Here is a 12,760-nt window from a genome sequence, read left to right as displayed (position 1 = left end):
GGCGGAGGTAAGGCGTGCCAAAAGAGGACAAGGACGGTTTAACCTGGTCGTGCCTCATATCAAGACCACATTCTCCTGTCCTGTGATGATGATGCATGAAGAGGAGAGAGTGACCGATATATTGGGTAGGGGTGTGCAAAATACCCGGGAACCGCCCGGACCGCCCGAAACCGGACTGGAACCGCCCGGAACCGGCGGTTCTTGAGGGAACCGGTCCGGTTCCCGGTTCCAATTTATGGAAACCGGTGGGTACCGGTCCGGTTCCCGGTTCCATGGGCGGATCCGTCCGCCCGTCCACCCGGACCGGACCGGAACCTTTTTAATATTTAAAAAAAAATACTAAAAGAAATCCTAAATCTCATCTTACTCCCTTTTAGAGGTGTGCAAAATACCGGGAACTACCCGGACCGTATTTGTAAATTCGCTGCGTTTACTTCTCCCGCTATCCACATCTCCACGTACTTAAATTTGGTTTTTCTTTCTTTGACTTGCTTTGATGTCACGTAATCGTTCTATGTTAAAAAAAAAATTATTTCGCGTCAAAATCGGTTCCATTGATCCACCCGGAACCGACCGAACCGGCGGTGCAGTTTCTGGGTGGATCCATACAACAAATAGGTGGATCCCGATTCCAATTTTTCGAACCGGTCCTTACCGGGCGGTTCCCGGTTCTAAGTTGGGAACCGCCCGCCCGGACCATGCACGCCCCTAATATTGGGGAGACTCAATGGAAAGTTTGACTATATCAAGTACTCACCTACCCCTAGTACTCATATCAACTCTCCAGATATTGTCCTGATTGGATGGAACGACCTAAATGACCCAATTCCGCCAAACCAAGAGGATGAAGAGGATGTGTTGGATGATGTTATTAATTTGTTCGATGACAGCTTCATAGCGCCATTGATGATGAACCATTGGATGGAGTGGATTCTAACCCGCCAAAGTACAACATTTTCGATTATTTGCATATTCTCTTGTGTGGAACTTTTATTGCCTTCTAGGATTTCATTTTTCCGTTCTTAGGATGTGATTTTTTTCTTTTCCAATAAATGTAATTTAATTGATCTCAATCAATAAAATCGTAAGTTTTTATTTTAAGGGCATAATGAGGTATACCAAACTAACCTTATAATGATACCCTACCAATAAAAAGAATATACAAGAAAGGGAAAAATTATGAAGGATGGGCTTCCCCATGCTACTGCCCCTCCAAAACCTATGCGAAAATAAAAGCATATCGACATTAAAAAAATTCAAAGCATACATAAGATTTGCCCTGTTTGTTTCTTTTTCTTTGCGTATTCCCAAGGCAATACACCAAATTCCGATGGCAATGAACCCGACACTTCACTGGACTTCCCAAAAGCTGGGAGGAACATGAAATACCCAAACTTCTTCCAATCGAGCAAACTAATGTTGCTTTATTAGTGTACGATGCCGGATCATTAGTGTATCACGTGGCTCGCAAGTTCGCAAGTTCGTGACTATGTAATGACACAATTCAGCGGTTGAATTTCATTGAAGACACTGAACCTGGGAAAGCATACACACACAAAATAGTCTCATTGCTTAGGGGGCAGCAGGTACCCGTAAAGCGCAAAGAATGACTGTATGAAAGCGAGCATCAGACCCAGGCAGGCCGCCACTGCCGAAATCAAATACCAAGGAGTACCAAAGTACTTGCGCTTAAATCCCGTCCAGTTCACGCGCCACCGTGTTCTATAGTACCTGTTCAGATCCTCCATCACTCCGGCCAAATAGCAGTTACTGATATCGAAATCCACATCCTTCCCTAAGTCATTGAAGAAGCTCGCAACATCAGCGTGTGTCCCGCAGTAATTCTCCAGCACCTGGCGATCCGATAAGAAGCTCGCATCGTCCGCGGTGGGCATGAGGCACCCGATGAAGGTCACGTAACTAGTGATGTGCTGCGGGCAGTAGCAGTAGCACTGCTCGAACGCAACGCAGTTGAGGAAGAAGGAGCTGGCCAGGTCGTCAATTGTCAGCGGGGGGATCTCGAGCACTCCGTCTGTGAACCGAATGCCAAGCCACCCGTTGCACTTTCTCGGCTTGAATTTGATTCCCGCACGTCGAAGCTTCGTCACCGAGGGGACCAGCTGCAGATACTCGGGGTCGGATTCCTGTGGAACTTCCTCAGGGAGGTCGCTGAGGGTCAGCTGCATCAGGTGGAGCAAGTGCTTGAAGTCCGAGACTCCGTAGCACTTCTCGAGGTCCTCTGGTGGCCGCTGCACAGCGTAGTTGAAGAACCGCAGCGCGACATCAACGCACGGGGGTTCATTGGGGAGCTTCGACATATCGTAGAGGGTTTGGAGGACGAAGAAGGGGATTTGGTTCTCAAGATAGAGGAAGTCGCGAATGAACGCAGTGAACGTCCAATACATGTTGAAGAGGGGATCGTCGTGTTCACGCGGGATTATTTCATCAATCACTCGTAACACCTCAATGATGAAGCAGCCATCAAGGACCATCATCTCGATCAGCTTAGCGCTCCCAAAATTGAGCGGCTCAGAGTAACAATCTCGAATCTCCTTTTCCCTCAACGCGATGGCAGTGAAGTAATGGTTAAAATCGACTCCGGAGCTTCTGGTTCGGGCGACAAGAGCCGTGAAGAACCGTGGCTTGTGCTCTTCGATCATCTTGACACATTCATTTCCATGGTGGTACGGGCCGATGGACACGATGCGGGGCTTGTAGGCCTTGGGGTTGAGCTCCTTGAGGGTTGCGGGGACCCTAAAGATGCAGCAGGAGGAATTGCCGGCCGATTGCTTCAGATGGGTCGGCTTCTGGCTGAGCATCCGATGCCATATGGATGACCAGTCGTGCATCAGCTCCGGTGCCACCGTGACCACATGGTGGGGGCTGGCGTGACCGTTCGTGGAGTTGGGATCGGCTCCTCCGATCATTTGAAGCTCCACCTCAGCCGCTGTACTGCTCTGATACCAGGTTTTCACAGGAACAGAGACAGGGAAGAGCCAACCTCGTTGGCCATGGAACAGCGAGCTCCGGTGCTCCGAGCGATGATGCTGCAATTGCAATGAGCTTTGTGGCACATGCAGTGAACCAACCCGGGGGAGCCAACTAATCAGACACGAGTCCAAGGCGTATCTAATTTTCTATTGAAGCTTTCTTGGCTTTACTAGTGGGCGACAAAGAGTCATGCGACCAATGTAAAGAAATGAGCTTGCGATAGGTTACGCCGAGAACAAGACAGAACATTACCATATATAATTGCACCAATGTTTCTTCGTCTTTCATTGAGCCTCGGAAATGTAGATCTGATAAATCAATTAGTAATATAATTGGGGTCTGAGTTTACAGGAGGAGAGATCAGAGAAGGAGGACGAAATATTCCAACGTCAATTGGAATTAGAAAGCTATATTTGTGATGATTGCAAATTCAGCTCATCTTTCACCCACTTTCATGTGACATCGTTGATCATTGTCAAAAAGGGATTCGGCTTACGTTGATGCCGAATTGACTGGTGACGTGCATTGTTTATGGACTTTAGATGTGTGCAAGGGATGGGGGCGTGCATCTTGGCTGAACCGAGTGAGTTTTCACAATTTTAGCATGTAAGTTGTGCACCAATTTCGATCAGAAAATCAAACTCTAATTGATCGAAATCTCCAAATGGTAACAATATTACATTTTAAGTCCGAATGATGGGTGGTCCTCTCCGGAAATCCAGCTAAAAGTTGGAACTCCATGTGGAACAGGACAATCAACAGGGAGTGTCCTCCTTTGACTGTAACTGTTAGAAAAAAAAAAAACTGATGTGTCTTTGGTAGGTGTCATCTATATTACATTGAATTTGTTAAATGCAGACTATCCAGTATCCACCATCAAGGCTGACACATAAAGCTTCTCTTGACAAGCCTTTCCCACCGTTTCAGGTTATGGCAATAGATTCGAAACTGCTTATTCCAAACCAAATATTTTGAAATAGGTTCCTCGCTGTTTAAGTTTTAGCCATCTGGAAGACATGCCGCTGCCTGTTTTGTCAATCTTTTGAAATGAGACTGAACATTTCATCCCGCCATTATCAAACCTCGACTGAATCAGACTTCAAGTAATCCTGAATTTTTGGAAACATTGATGAACAGGGTTCGAGTATCTTCCAGCGCTGGAAATTTTAAAGTCGATAATTTTTTTATAAGATTAAAAAAAGAGTCTGTCAAAATTTAGATGGGTCAAAGTTTGGATTTTCTTTTATAAAATAAAGAAAAGTTTGAGCCAGAATTATGTTATGAAATAAGTGCTTTTTAAGGGTAGTAGGCGATCAAAATAGGGAAGAGACGACCCGTTGACCCTTGGACGGTGGACTGTTGTACTCAGAGACAATGCCTTTGATACATCCGTGGAACCAAACCCTGGGAAGCCAACGAAGCAGACACAAGGCCAAGGTGCTAGGTAATTTTCTAATGGGAACTTTCTTGGCTTTCTTGGACCGGTGGAGACCAAGAGTACTATTATTGAAGTAAAGAAAGGAGTTTTGAGGTGACCCAGAACAGGACATGTGAATTAAGAATTCGTTTAGATCATGTGTGGTGTGAACTGCACCAGTCTTCCACTTTGAAGATGATAAAATATGCTTGATCTTTTCTTTTGTAGAGCCAAGGAACTGAAGATATGCTAAATTGCTAATAATTTATGGGGACTGAGTTTATAATTAGAATTGAAAACTATGTTAGTGACGTATTGTTATCGCAGATCAATTGATAGAGAACAAGGAACTTTAGTTCATATGAAATTTCCAATACTGAGGAGATTGTACGAATGCCTGGTTTGAGTGTAACCACCATAAATTTGTAATGCATACACTTTTTTTTTTTTAACCAGAAATTAATAAGGAAATTGATTGAAAGAAATTATTTTATTTTATTTTATTTTTCTCCCAAACAAAACATAATTAGAAGGTTTGATGGCATTGATGTAACTACATTCCGATATGTACCATCTGCTGTCTGTTAACGTGACTCGGTGAGTTGTATATCACGGGACCACATCCCCAGGTCATTGACGCGTTTGTGAACAGTCACCCTGCATTACCATCGCCCCCGTCCTCCAATGGCTCCTCCTCGTCCTCATGATCATGAACTTCGTCCGTCGTATCATCATCAACAACGGCTCTGCGCTCTGGCTGGGGAACGACGGTCTCGGCCCTGTCGGCAAAGTCCATGAGGAAGCTGAACATCGAATCGAAGACCTCAGAGGTCCCACGGCTCCTCTTCCCGCTCGGGGAATCCGACGGAGACATGGCGATGATCGAGAGTGAATGACTCAGTGGCGGTGGACGAATTTGGGAGACGTGCTCTGGGGTTTCAATATCGAACCAGAATCATTTCTCGAGGAAATAGTTCGCAAGTCTTGGCCATGGAAAAGTTCGCCCGTTTTCGCTATTAGAATTCGGACTTCATTTAAGAGTAATCTTCATAACAGTTATCAATAATATACAAAATCTTTTATGATATTAGATCAGGGGAATCCAAGTTCATTTTTTTTTTTTATAAGGCCCAAAGTATCTTTCCTATTGTGTATTATTGCCTATATGGTTAAGTTTCATTAGTATACACGGGTGGAATATGACATTTCAACATTTCATTCCTATAATTTTTTATTCGTTGGGAAAGGTTTATCATGACTTTGAAATCTTTTCTACTTACCATGCCCACTATGAATTCCGGATGGTCAAATGCGGAGCTAAATAGCACCAACATCGATATGCGAAACACAACACGACACGACACGCCGATACTTCATTTCTCAAAAAAGAGAAATTATGACACGTTGGAACACAATGTATATTAAATGTATATTTCTATAATATAATAAATTATCATTGTTAATCAAATTAATTTGATTCAAATTCACAAATTAATAACTAATAAAAAAGACTAAAATGAACTTACATTAAAAACATTAATCTGTCATTTATTAATATCATTCAGTATTTTAATTTGATAAATTCAACCCCATTTCAATAATCCACAAAACTTGGAGAGAAAAACAAACAATTCACATTCAAGAGTTGTGTGTCCAATGTGTAGGAAGAGAAGAGAAAAAAACTTGAGGGTGAATTGTGTATTAAGGAAGTAAAAGTCATAAGAAAATATAAGATTGAGTTTTCATTCTTTTCCTATTTATTATTTTTACTATTGTTTTTTTATTTTTTCACATATATACATTTTAACCTCTCATTTATTAAAAAATTTAAAATTGATCTTGTGTGTTGAAATCATGTATCAGAAACTCGCATGTTGGAATTCAATGTCGAGAAAGTTAATCACGTATTGAATGTTTCGACATGTATATATCAAGTGTCGAAAAGTATCCAAGAATATTGGACAAGTATCAAAGTGCCTGACACAATACCAAGGCTCCCGGAAAGTGTCAGTACTTCCTTGGTGCGAAGCGGTTAACTTGTCTATTCTATTACTATTTTCTTTTCTATTAGTTTCAATTCTAAATCATAATCCATTTTACATGTAAGGGAAGTGAAATATTCTATTACTAAGATCGTATTTTCATTTAGTAGTCTGAAAAATAGTTTCACAAAATCTCTGCATCAATCCCAAGAAGGAGGGCATGTGATGGATCCGTTCTCTCAGAGTAACGCTTTGGATAGATGAAGCAAGCAGATGGTGGGGAGCCAGTGTAAGGACTTGGACACACAGACCCCACTGTGTGATATTATCCACTTGGACACACAGACCCCACTGTGTGATATTGTCCGCTTTGGATACTAGATCCTCATGGTTTTAAAATGCTTCACACAGGTTAAAGGGATCCCCACACGCGGTCGAGACCATCTTATGTGATATTGTCCGCCCATACTCCCTCATGGTTTTAAAATGCTTTACACAGGTTAAAGGGATCCCCACACGCGGTCGAGAGTTGGCTCTGATACCATTTGTAAGGACCCGAGCCCCATTGTGTGATATTGTACTAAGTTCTCACGGTTTTAAAACGTGTCACACGGGTTAAAGGGACCCCAAGTCTTATAAACTACCCTAGAACTCTCTTCCTAAGCGATGTGAGACTAGAGAGACCCCTCCCCTTCCTTGGGTTGTCACAATGAGTGCTGGCCTAGAACTTAGTCTGGGCTAACAAACACTCTCCATTTTCAAGCACGAAAAAGGGGCGAAACATTGAAAGGAGCTTGCAAAACCAAAAGGCAACAAGTTACACAACCCTGTCTTGCTCTTCTTGGAGGAGCTGTGGCCTGATCGAAAGACACTTCCCGACTCTCAATATACGCCTCGAAGTATATGTTGTCAATTCTATCAATCGCCAGAATCACATTGCAGCTTATAGCTACAGCACCAAAATGGGGCTTCATCACTCCCCAAGCACCTTTCCAACGTTGCCATCTACGTTGATCGCTTCTATTTGAGGAGGACCAACTAGTTATTCCCACTCTATCGACTCTGCAAGTTTAAATGTTAAGTGCAGGCTATTTGTTAGAAATTTTTGTGATAAAAGATGCTAAAAAGGAGCGCCTATCCAAGGAAGTAAGTTTTCTCATTTGTTTCGAAAGCTTGGGCCTTTCATAGCATAGTCGCCTATAAACGATGCTCTTGAAGGCCCAAGTCCCATTTCCAAATAACTTGCGATGTGGCTTTCAATCGAGCCTGCCCTCTTTATGTCTATGGCCGCTACTCCAGTCCAAGTACACAGCCCACTTGAGCACCCTCCAATACCATACCGATGACACTTTGAACGAGGACACCAACTGTTAGTAATAATGGGTGTAACGAAAGTTCTAAAATTTATTACAAAAGTACAATTAAAGAAAATGAAAAAGAAAAAATGTTACAAGAAAAAGGAAAAAAAAAAAAGAATCAATTGGAATTCTTAAATTGGATTGGGGTGATGGCAATCGATGAGAGTTGGGTTGGCCGCATGAGTATTAGCCAACCCTTGCATGGTGGTTGCGCCACCACCAAATGCACAAGTGAGAGCCTATGAACCCTCGCCTGCTAGCCACGAGGACTAATAATGCTTGCTGGTCCTGGCAACGGTCGTTAGCCTTTGCAGGCCCATGCCTAACTCCCCGCAAGGGTCGCCCATCCTTGTCGGCGAAGTAAGGAGGGGAGGTGCTGCCCCCTTAATTTAATTTTACTTTAAGGTTTGGAGGAAAGTAGTGTCACTCTGACATCATAGCACTTTTCATTAATATAATGGCAACATAGGAAATATCCTCGTCAGCAAAGTAAGTAGTGGAGGTGCTACCCCCTTAATTTAAGTTTTCTTTAAGCTTAGGACGAAAATAGCGTCACTCTATCCATTATAGAACTTTTCATTAATAAAATGGCAACATAGAAAAAAGAAAAAAAAATAAAAAATAACACGTTATTATTTTGTATCACTCAAATCTAATGAAGCTAATGGAGTATTTTTTTTTACATAATTAGACAAGTTTTAGAACTTGATTGTATAACTTAAAAGTTTCAAATTTATGATAGAAATTGCTTCTCTAGAAATTGTGCTTGCTAACCCTAAGGGCAACAGTTAAAAGAGCACTCCTTCAACACATTTAAATAAGTTGAATCTCAAGTTTAAACTCATCACCAACCCATACCACAAGAGAAGTTCATGTGTCAGAGACAAGAACTTTTCTTGTTTGCAAAGTCTCATAAAATACGATATCTAAATACCTTGTTGTAGATTTGAAGACATTCTTGTATAAATTTATATCCTCTTATCAAACAGGAGATAAGAATATGATAAGTGTCTAACTTTCATACTATGCCCATTTGAGTGCCGTAACTCTTTTTCCGACCACTCGCATGCCATAATTTTTAATAAAATGTTCACTCGAGTGCCATAAATTTCAATTGATCACTTAAGTATCATAACTTTTTTATAACATTCACCCTAGATCATTTTGAGAGAAGTCTCGTTTTTTGGACCTCAGATTCTGTATATCTAGCATCATATACCTTGTTATAGCGAATTTGTTGTTATATAAGTTAAGTGAATTTGAGAGGATAGAAATGTGGGTGAGTTTATTAGCAGAAGCCTATTGGGGCACAAAAACTTGTTCAAGGGCTTAGCACAGTGTGAAAGGGACGATTTTGGAAACCGCAAAACCTGGTGAATGGAAAAGCATCATAGAGATTGATTCCTGGAAGAGGACTACGACGTCCCTGAATCTCTTCACCGTTTGCACTGAGACCCTGTCGCTTATGATTCTCAAGGCTGAAACAAAAAGGTTCCTCAAAAAATCAAGCAGTCATGCCTACCAGTCGTCACAACTTTCGCAGTCGTGCAATAATGGAAGAACACGGTCAGTGGACAGGGCATCTTCTTCTCTGTCAAAGCCTTTCCCAGAAAATAAAAAAACAGACGAAATGCTTTTAATTCCGCGGCTAGAAATTATCAATTAGAAAAATGGAGCCAATCTTGCAGCATGTGAATGCATAACCTTCCCTCGAGCGTGAAGGCGGAAGGCTGGTTTGATAGGAGCTCAGTCTCTGCTTACACCATCTCAACGCAGAAGCTGAAACGCCGTGTGGATAACAATTTGGATGTGCTGGCGAGGAAGTTCAGGGGGGAAAATGGCACTTGAAAGTCGGGGGCCAATTCAATGTGGTGACCTCTGTTTCAGGAGGTCTCAAGACCTCAACCAAGCTGTGATGTCCCAGACTAGGATGGCAATTTCTCACAGGACCCAATCAGAATATGTTGCAGCTTGTGCGTAAGAGTGGCGCCGGTAAAATGGGGTGAGAAGGAACTTCAGTGAATCACTAATCGAGAATGTCCGACAATCAGCATCCTTCTTATGGAAGAACATACTTTCTACAAGACCTCTGCTGAGGCAGGGTTTGTGTTTAACTGCAAGGGACATTCACGCTAATGATGTGGGAGATCCTCTTTGAAGACATATCTGGGTCATTCTAACGTTCCTGCATTAGTGTATGATGCGGTTCGCAAGTTCGCAACTATGTGAAGACGCAATTCAGCAGTCAAATTTCATTACGGATGCCGAACCCAGGAAAGCATATAGATACACAAACTGCTAGGATTGCTATGGAGGACGCACGTATGCGTAAAGTGCAAAGAAAGACTGAATGAAAGTGAGCACTAGAATAATGAAGGCCGCCAGTGCCGAAATGAAAGACCATGGAGTACCAAAGTACTTCCGCTTCAATCCCGTCCACCGCACCCGCCACCGGTTCCTATGGTATCTGTTCAGGTCCTCCATCACTCCAGCCAGATAGCTCCTGCTAATATCGAACCCCACGTCCTTCCCCAAGTTGTTGAAGAAGCTTGCAACCTCGGGGGAGGTCCCGAAGTAATTCTCCACCACGTGGTGATCCGATAAGAAGCTCGCGTCGTCCGCGGTGGCCATGAGGCACCCCATGAAAGTCACGTAGCTAGTGACATGCTGCGAGCAGTAGCAATAGCACTGCTCGAACGCAACGCAGTTGAGGAAGAAGGAGCTGGTCAATTCATCGATCGTCAGCGGGGGGATCTCAAGCACTCCCTTGTTGAACCGAATATCGAGCCAACCGTCGCACTTCCTTGGCTTGAATTTGACTCCTGAGCGGCGGAGCTTCATGACTGACTGGACCAGCTGCAGATACTCAGAGTCGAATTCCCTCGGATCTTCCGGAGGGAGGTTGATAAAGCTCATGTGGATCAGGTGGAGCAAGTGCTTGACGTCCGAGACATCGTAGTACTTCTCAAGGACCTCCGGCGGCCGCTGCACGCCATAGTTGAAGAACCGCAGTGCGAGCTTGACGAGAGAGTACTGGTCGTCATCACCAGGGCCCTTCGACATATCGTAGAGCGTTTGGAGGACGAAGAAGGGGACTTGGTTCTCGAGATGAAGGAAGTCGCGCATGAACGCAGTGAACGTCCACAGCATGTTGAAGATCGGGTCGTCGGGGTCGGGCGTGATGATGCCCTCGATCACTCGGAACAACTCGATGATAAAGCAGCCGTCGAGGACCATCATCTCAATCAGCTCCACGAATCCGAAGTTGAGTGGCTCAGAGTAACAATCTCGAATCTCCTCTTCCCTAGATGCGATGGCATTGAAGTAATCGTTGCAATCAATTCTGGTTCTGGAGACGAGAGTGGAGAAGAACCGCGGCTTGTGCTCTTCGATCATCTGGACGCACTCTTCTTTCCCATGGTGGTACGGGCCGATGGATACGATGCGGGGCCTGTAGGCCTTGGGGTTAACCTCGCGCAGCGTCCCAGGGACCCTAAAGATGCAGCAGGAGTCACTGCCGGCTGAATGCTTCAGACGGGTCGGCCTATGGCCGAGCCTCCGCTGCAGTACGGATGACCAGTCCCTTGCCGCCTCCGTCGCCACCGTGATCACATGTTGGTGGTTGGCGTGACTGTTCATGGGGTTGGGACTGGCTCCTCCAACCATCTGAACCTCCATCTCGGCCGCCGTACTGCTCCGATGCCAGGTTTCCGCAGGCGCTAAAGATGGGGAAGCGACGACCTCGTTGACCTACGGATAGCAGGCTCTCATGCTTCGGCCGGAGATGCTGCAATGGCGATCAGCTTTTCCCCACGTTCAGTGAACCAAACCTGGTGGGATCCAACTAAACAGGCACGAGCCCGAGGCATAGCTAATTTTCTACGGCAACTTTCTTGGCTTTACTTGGGCTAGTGGGAGACCGGAAGTCGTCTGATCAAACACAAAGAAATGGGATCAGGAATATTTTCAACGAACTGAGGTCATGTGTGAACTGCCCCAGTTTTCCTTCATATTTCCATAAGCCAAGGAGCAGAAGTCCTGCTACGGCAACTGAGTCCATAATCAGAATCAGAAAGCTACTCCAGCCTTGATTCTAGTGGCGGATTAATTGATAGAAAACCAGAAACTGGAGGTTGTATGCAATTTTTCTGGTACTGATGTGATTGAGTAAATGCCTGGTTCTGGTGAGACCCCTGTAGATGGGCGTGGTGCGCATGCTTTTTATTTTAAACCAGAAAGCTCAGCTTTATCTTTAATTTATTTATGGTGCTAACCGAAAATTGACGTTTTGAATATGTAATTGGCATTGGTGCGACTGCTTTCGGATATGCACTATTGGTACATTGTGAATGAGACCAGCCGAGTTGAATATTGTGGATAATCCTCTCTACTCTACATCATTTGTGATTCCCATAAAACTAGTCGTTATTTGACAATCATGCGTCTTGATCTAATAAAATCATTTTTCGTAAGAATCAACTGTAGAATCAGGAAAAAAAAAATCCTAATTCCATCACATGGAAATGAAACATTATTCCGTAAATCTCGTATGGGTACTAAAATAAATCAGGACTACTGACCTCTACAATTGTAATGATTCCGTATGATATCAGGACATATATCACGTTCGTGCAATCATTTGTCCGCGGAGATGTATTTACTACGTGTACTTGTTGCTTGCACTTGGCTGGAGTTCTGCTCCACGTCCAAATGGCCAATGAATGCATGCAAATGCTCTTACTGAAGCATTTATTGACAAAGGCAGTCGTATCCTACGAATGAAAGGAAAAAATTACTAGAAATTTCAGACAAAAGTATCAAAAAAATTCAAAAGGTAGTATATTGAAATTAATTTAATTTTAAATTTTTCAATTAAATCAATTTAATTCTAAATATTTTAATAATATGTCAAAATAGTTTATTAAGTCAATTTTGACTAGAAATTGCTATCATGAATATCGATTATCTTATATAATACAACTGACACTAACATGAATATTTAAAAAAAAAAA

General features: G+C 43.3%; 2 protein-coding genes across 2 annotated transcripts; both read right to left on the bottom strand.

Annotated features, from left to right (window-relative positions):
• Positions 1–1,495: 1,495 nt before the first annotated feature.
• On the bottom strand, positions 1,496–3,112 carry LOC120289224 (UPF0481 protein At3g47200-like). The gene has a single exon (XM_039303958.1). The coding sequence runs from the start codon at positions 2,925–2,927 to the stop codon at positions 1,566–1,568; it is 1,362 nt and encodes a 453-aa protein (XP_039159892.1). The 5' UTR covers positions 2,928–3,112; the 3' UTR covers positions 1,496–1,565.
• Positions 3,113–9,362: 6,250 nt separating this feature from the next.
• Positions 9,363–11,957, bottom strand: LOC104421267 (UPF0481 protein At3g47200). Its single transcript, XM_010033162.3, has one exon. It carries the CDS (start codon positions 11,424–11,426, stop codon positions 10,056–10,058), a length of 1,371 nt encoding a protein of 456 aa, XP_010031464.1. The 5' UTR covers positions 11,427–11,957; the 3' UTR covers positions 9,363–10,055.
• Between the last annotated feature and the right edge of the window lie 803 nt (positions 11,958–12,760).

Source organism: Eucalyptus grandis, chromosome 10, assembly GCF_016545825.1.
Source record: "Eucalyptus grandis isolate ANBG69807.140 chromosome 10, ASM1654582v1, whole genome shotgun sequence".
Lineage (NCBI taxonomy): Eukaryota > Viridiplantae > Streptophyta > Magnoliopsida > Myrtales > Myrtaceae > Eucalyptus > Eucalyptus grandis.
This window is presented reverse-complemented; position numbering and strand designations above follow the sequence as displayed.

Excerpts from the sequence above, each read along its gene's own strand:
- LOC104421267 (XM_010033162.3), bottom strand. The coding sequence starts at position 11,426 with ATGGAGGTTCAGATGGTTGGAGGAGCCAGTCCCAACCCCATGAACAGT.
- LOC120289224 (XM_039303958.1), bottom strand. The coding sequence starts at position 2,927 with ATGATCGGAGGAGCCGATCCCAACTCCACGAACGGTCACGCCAGCCCC.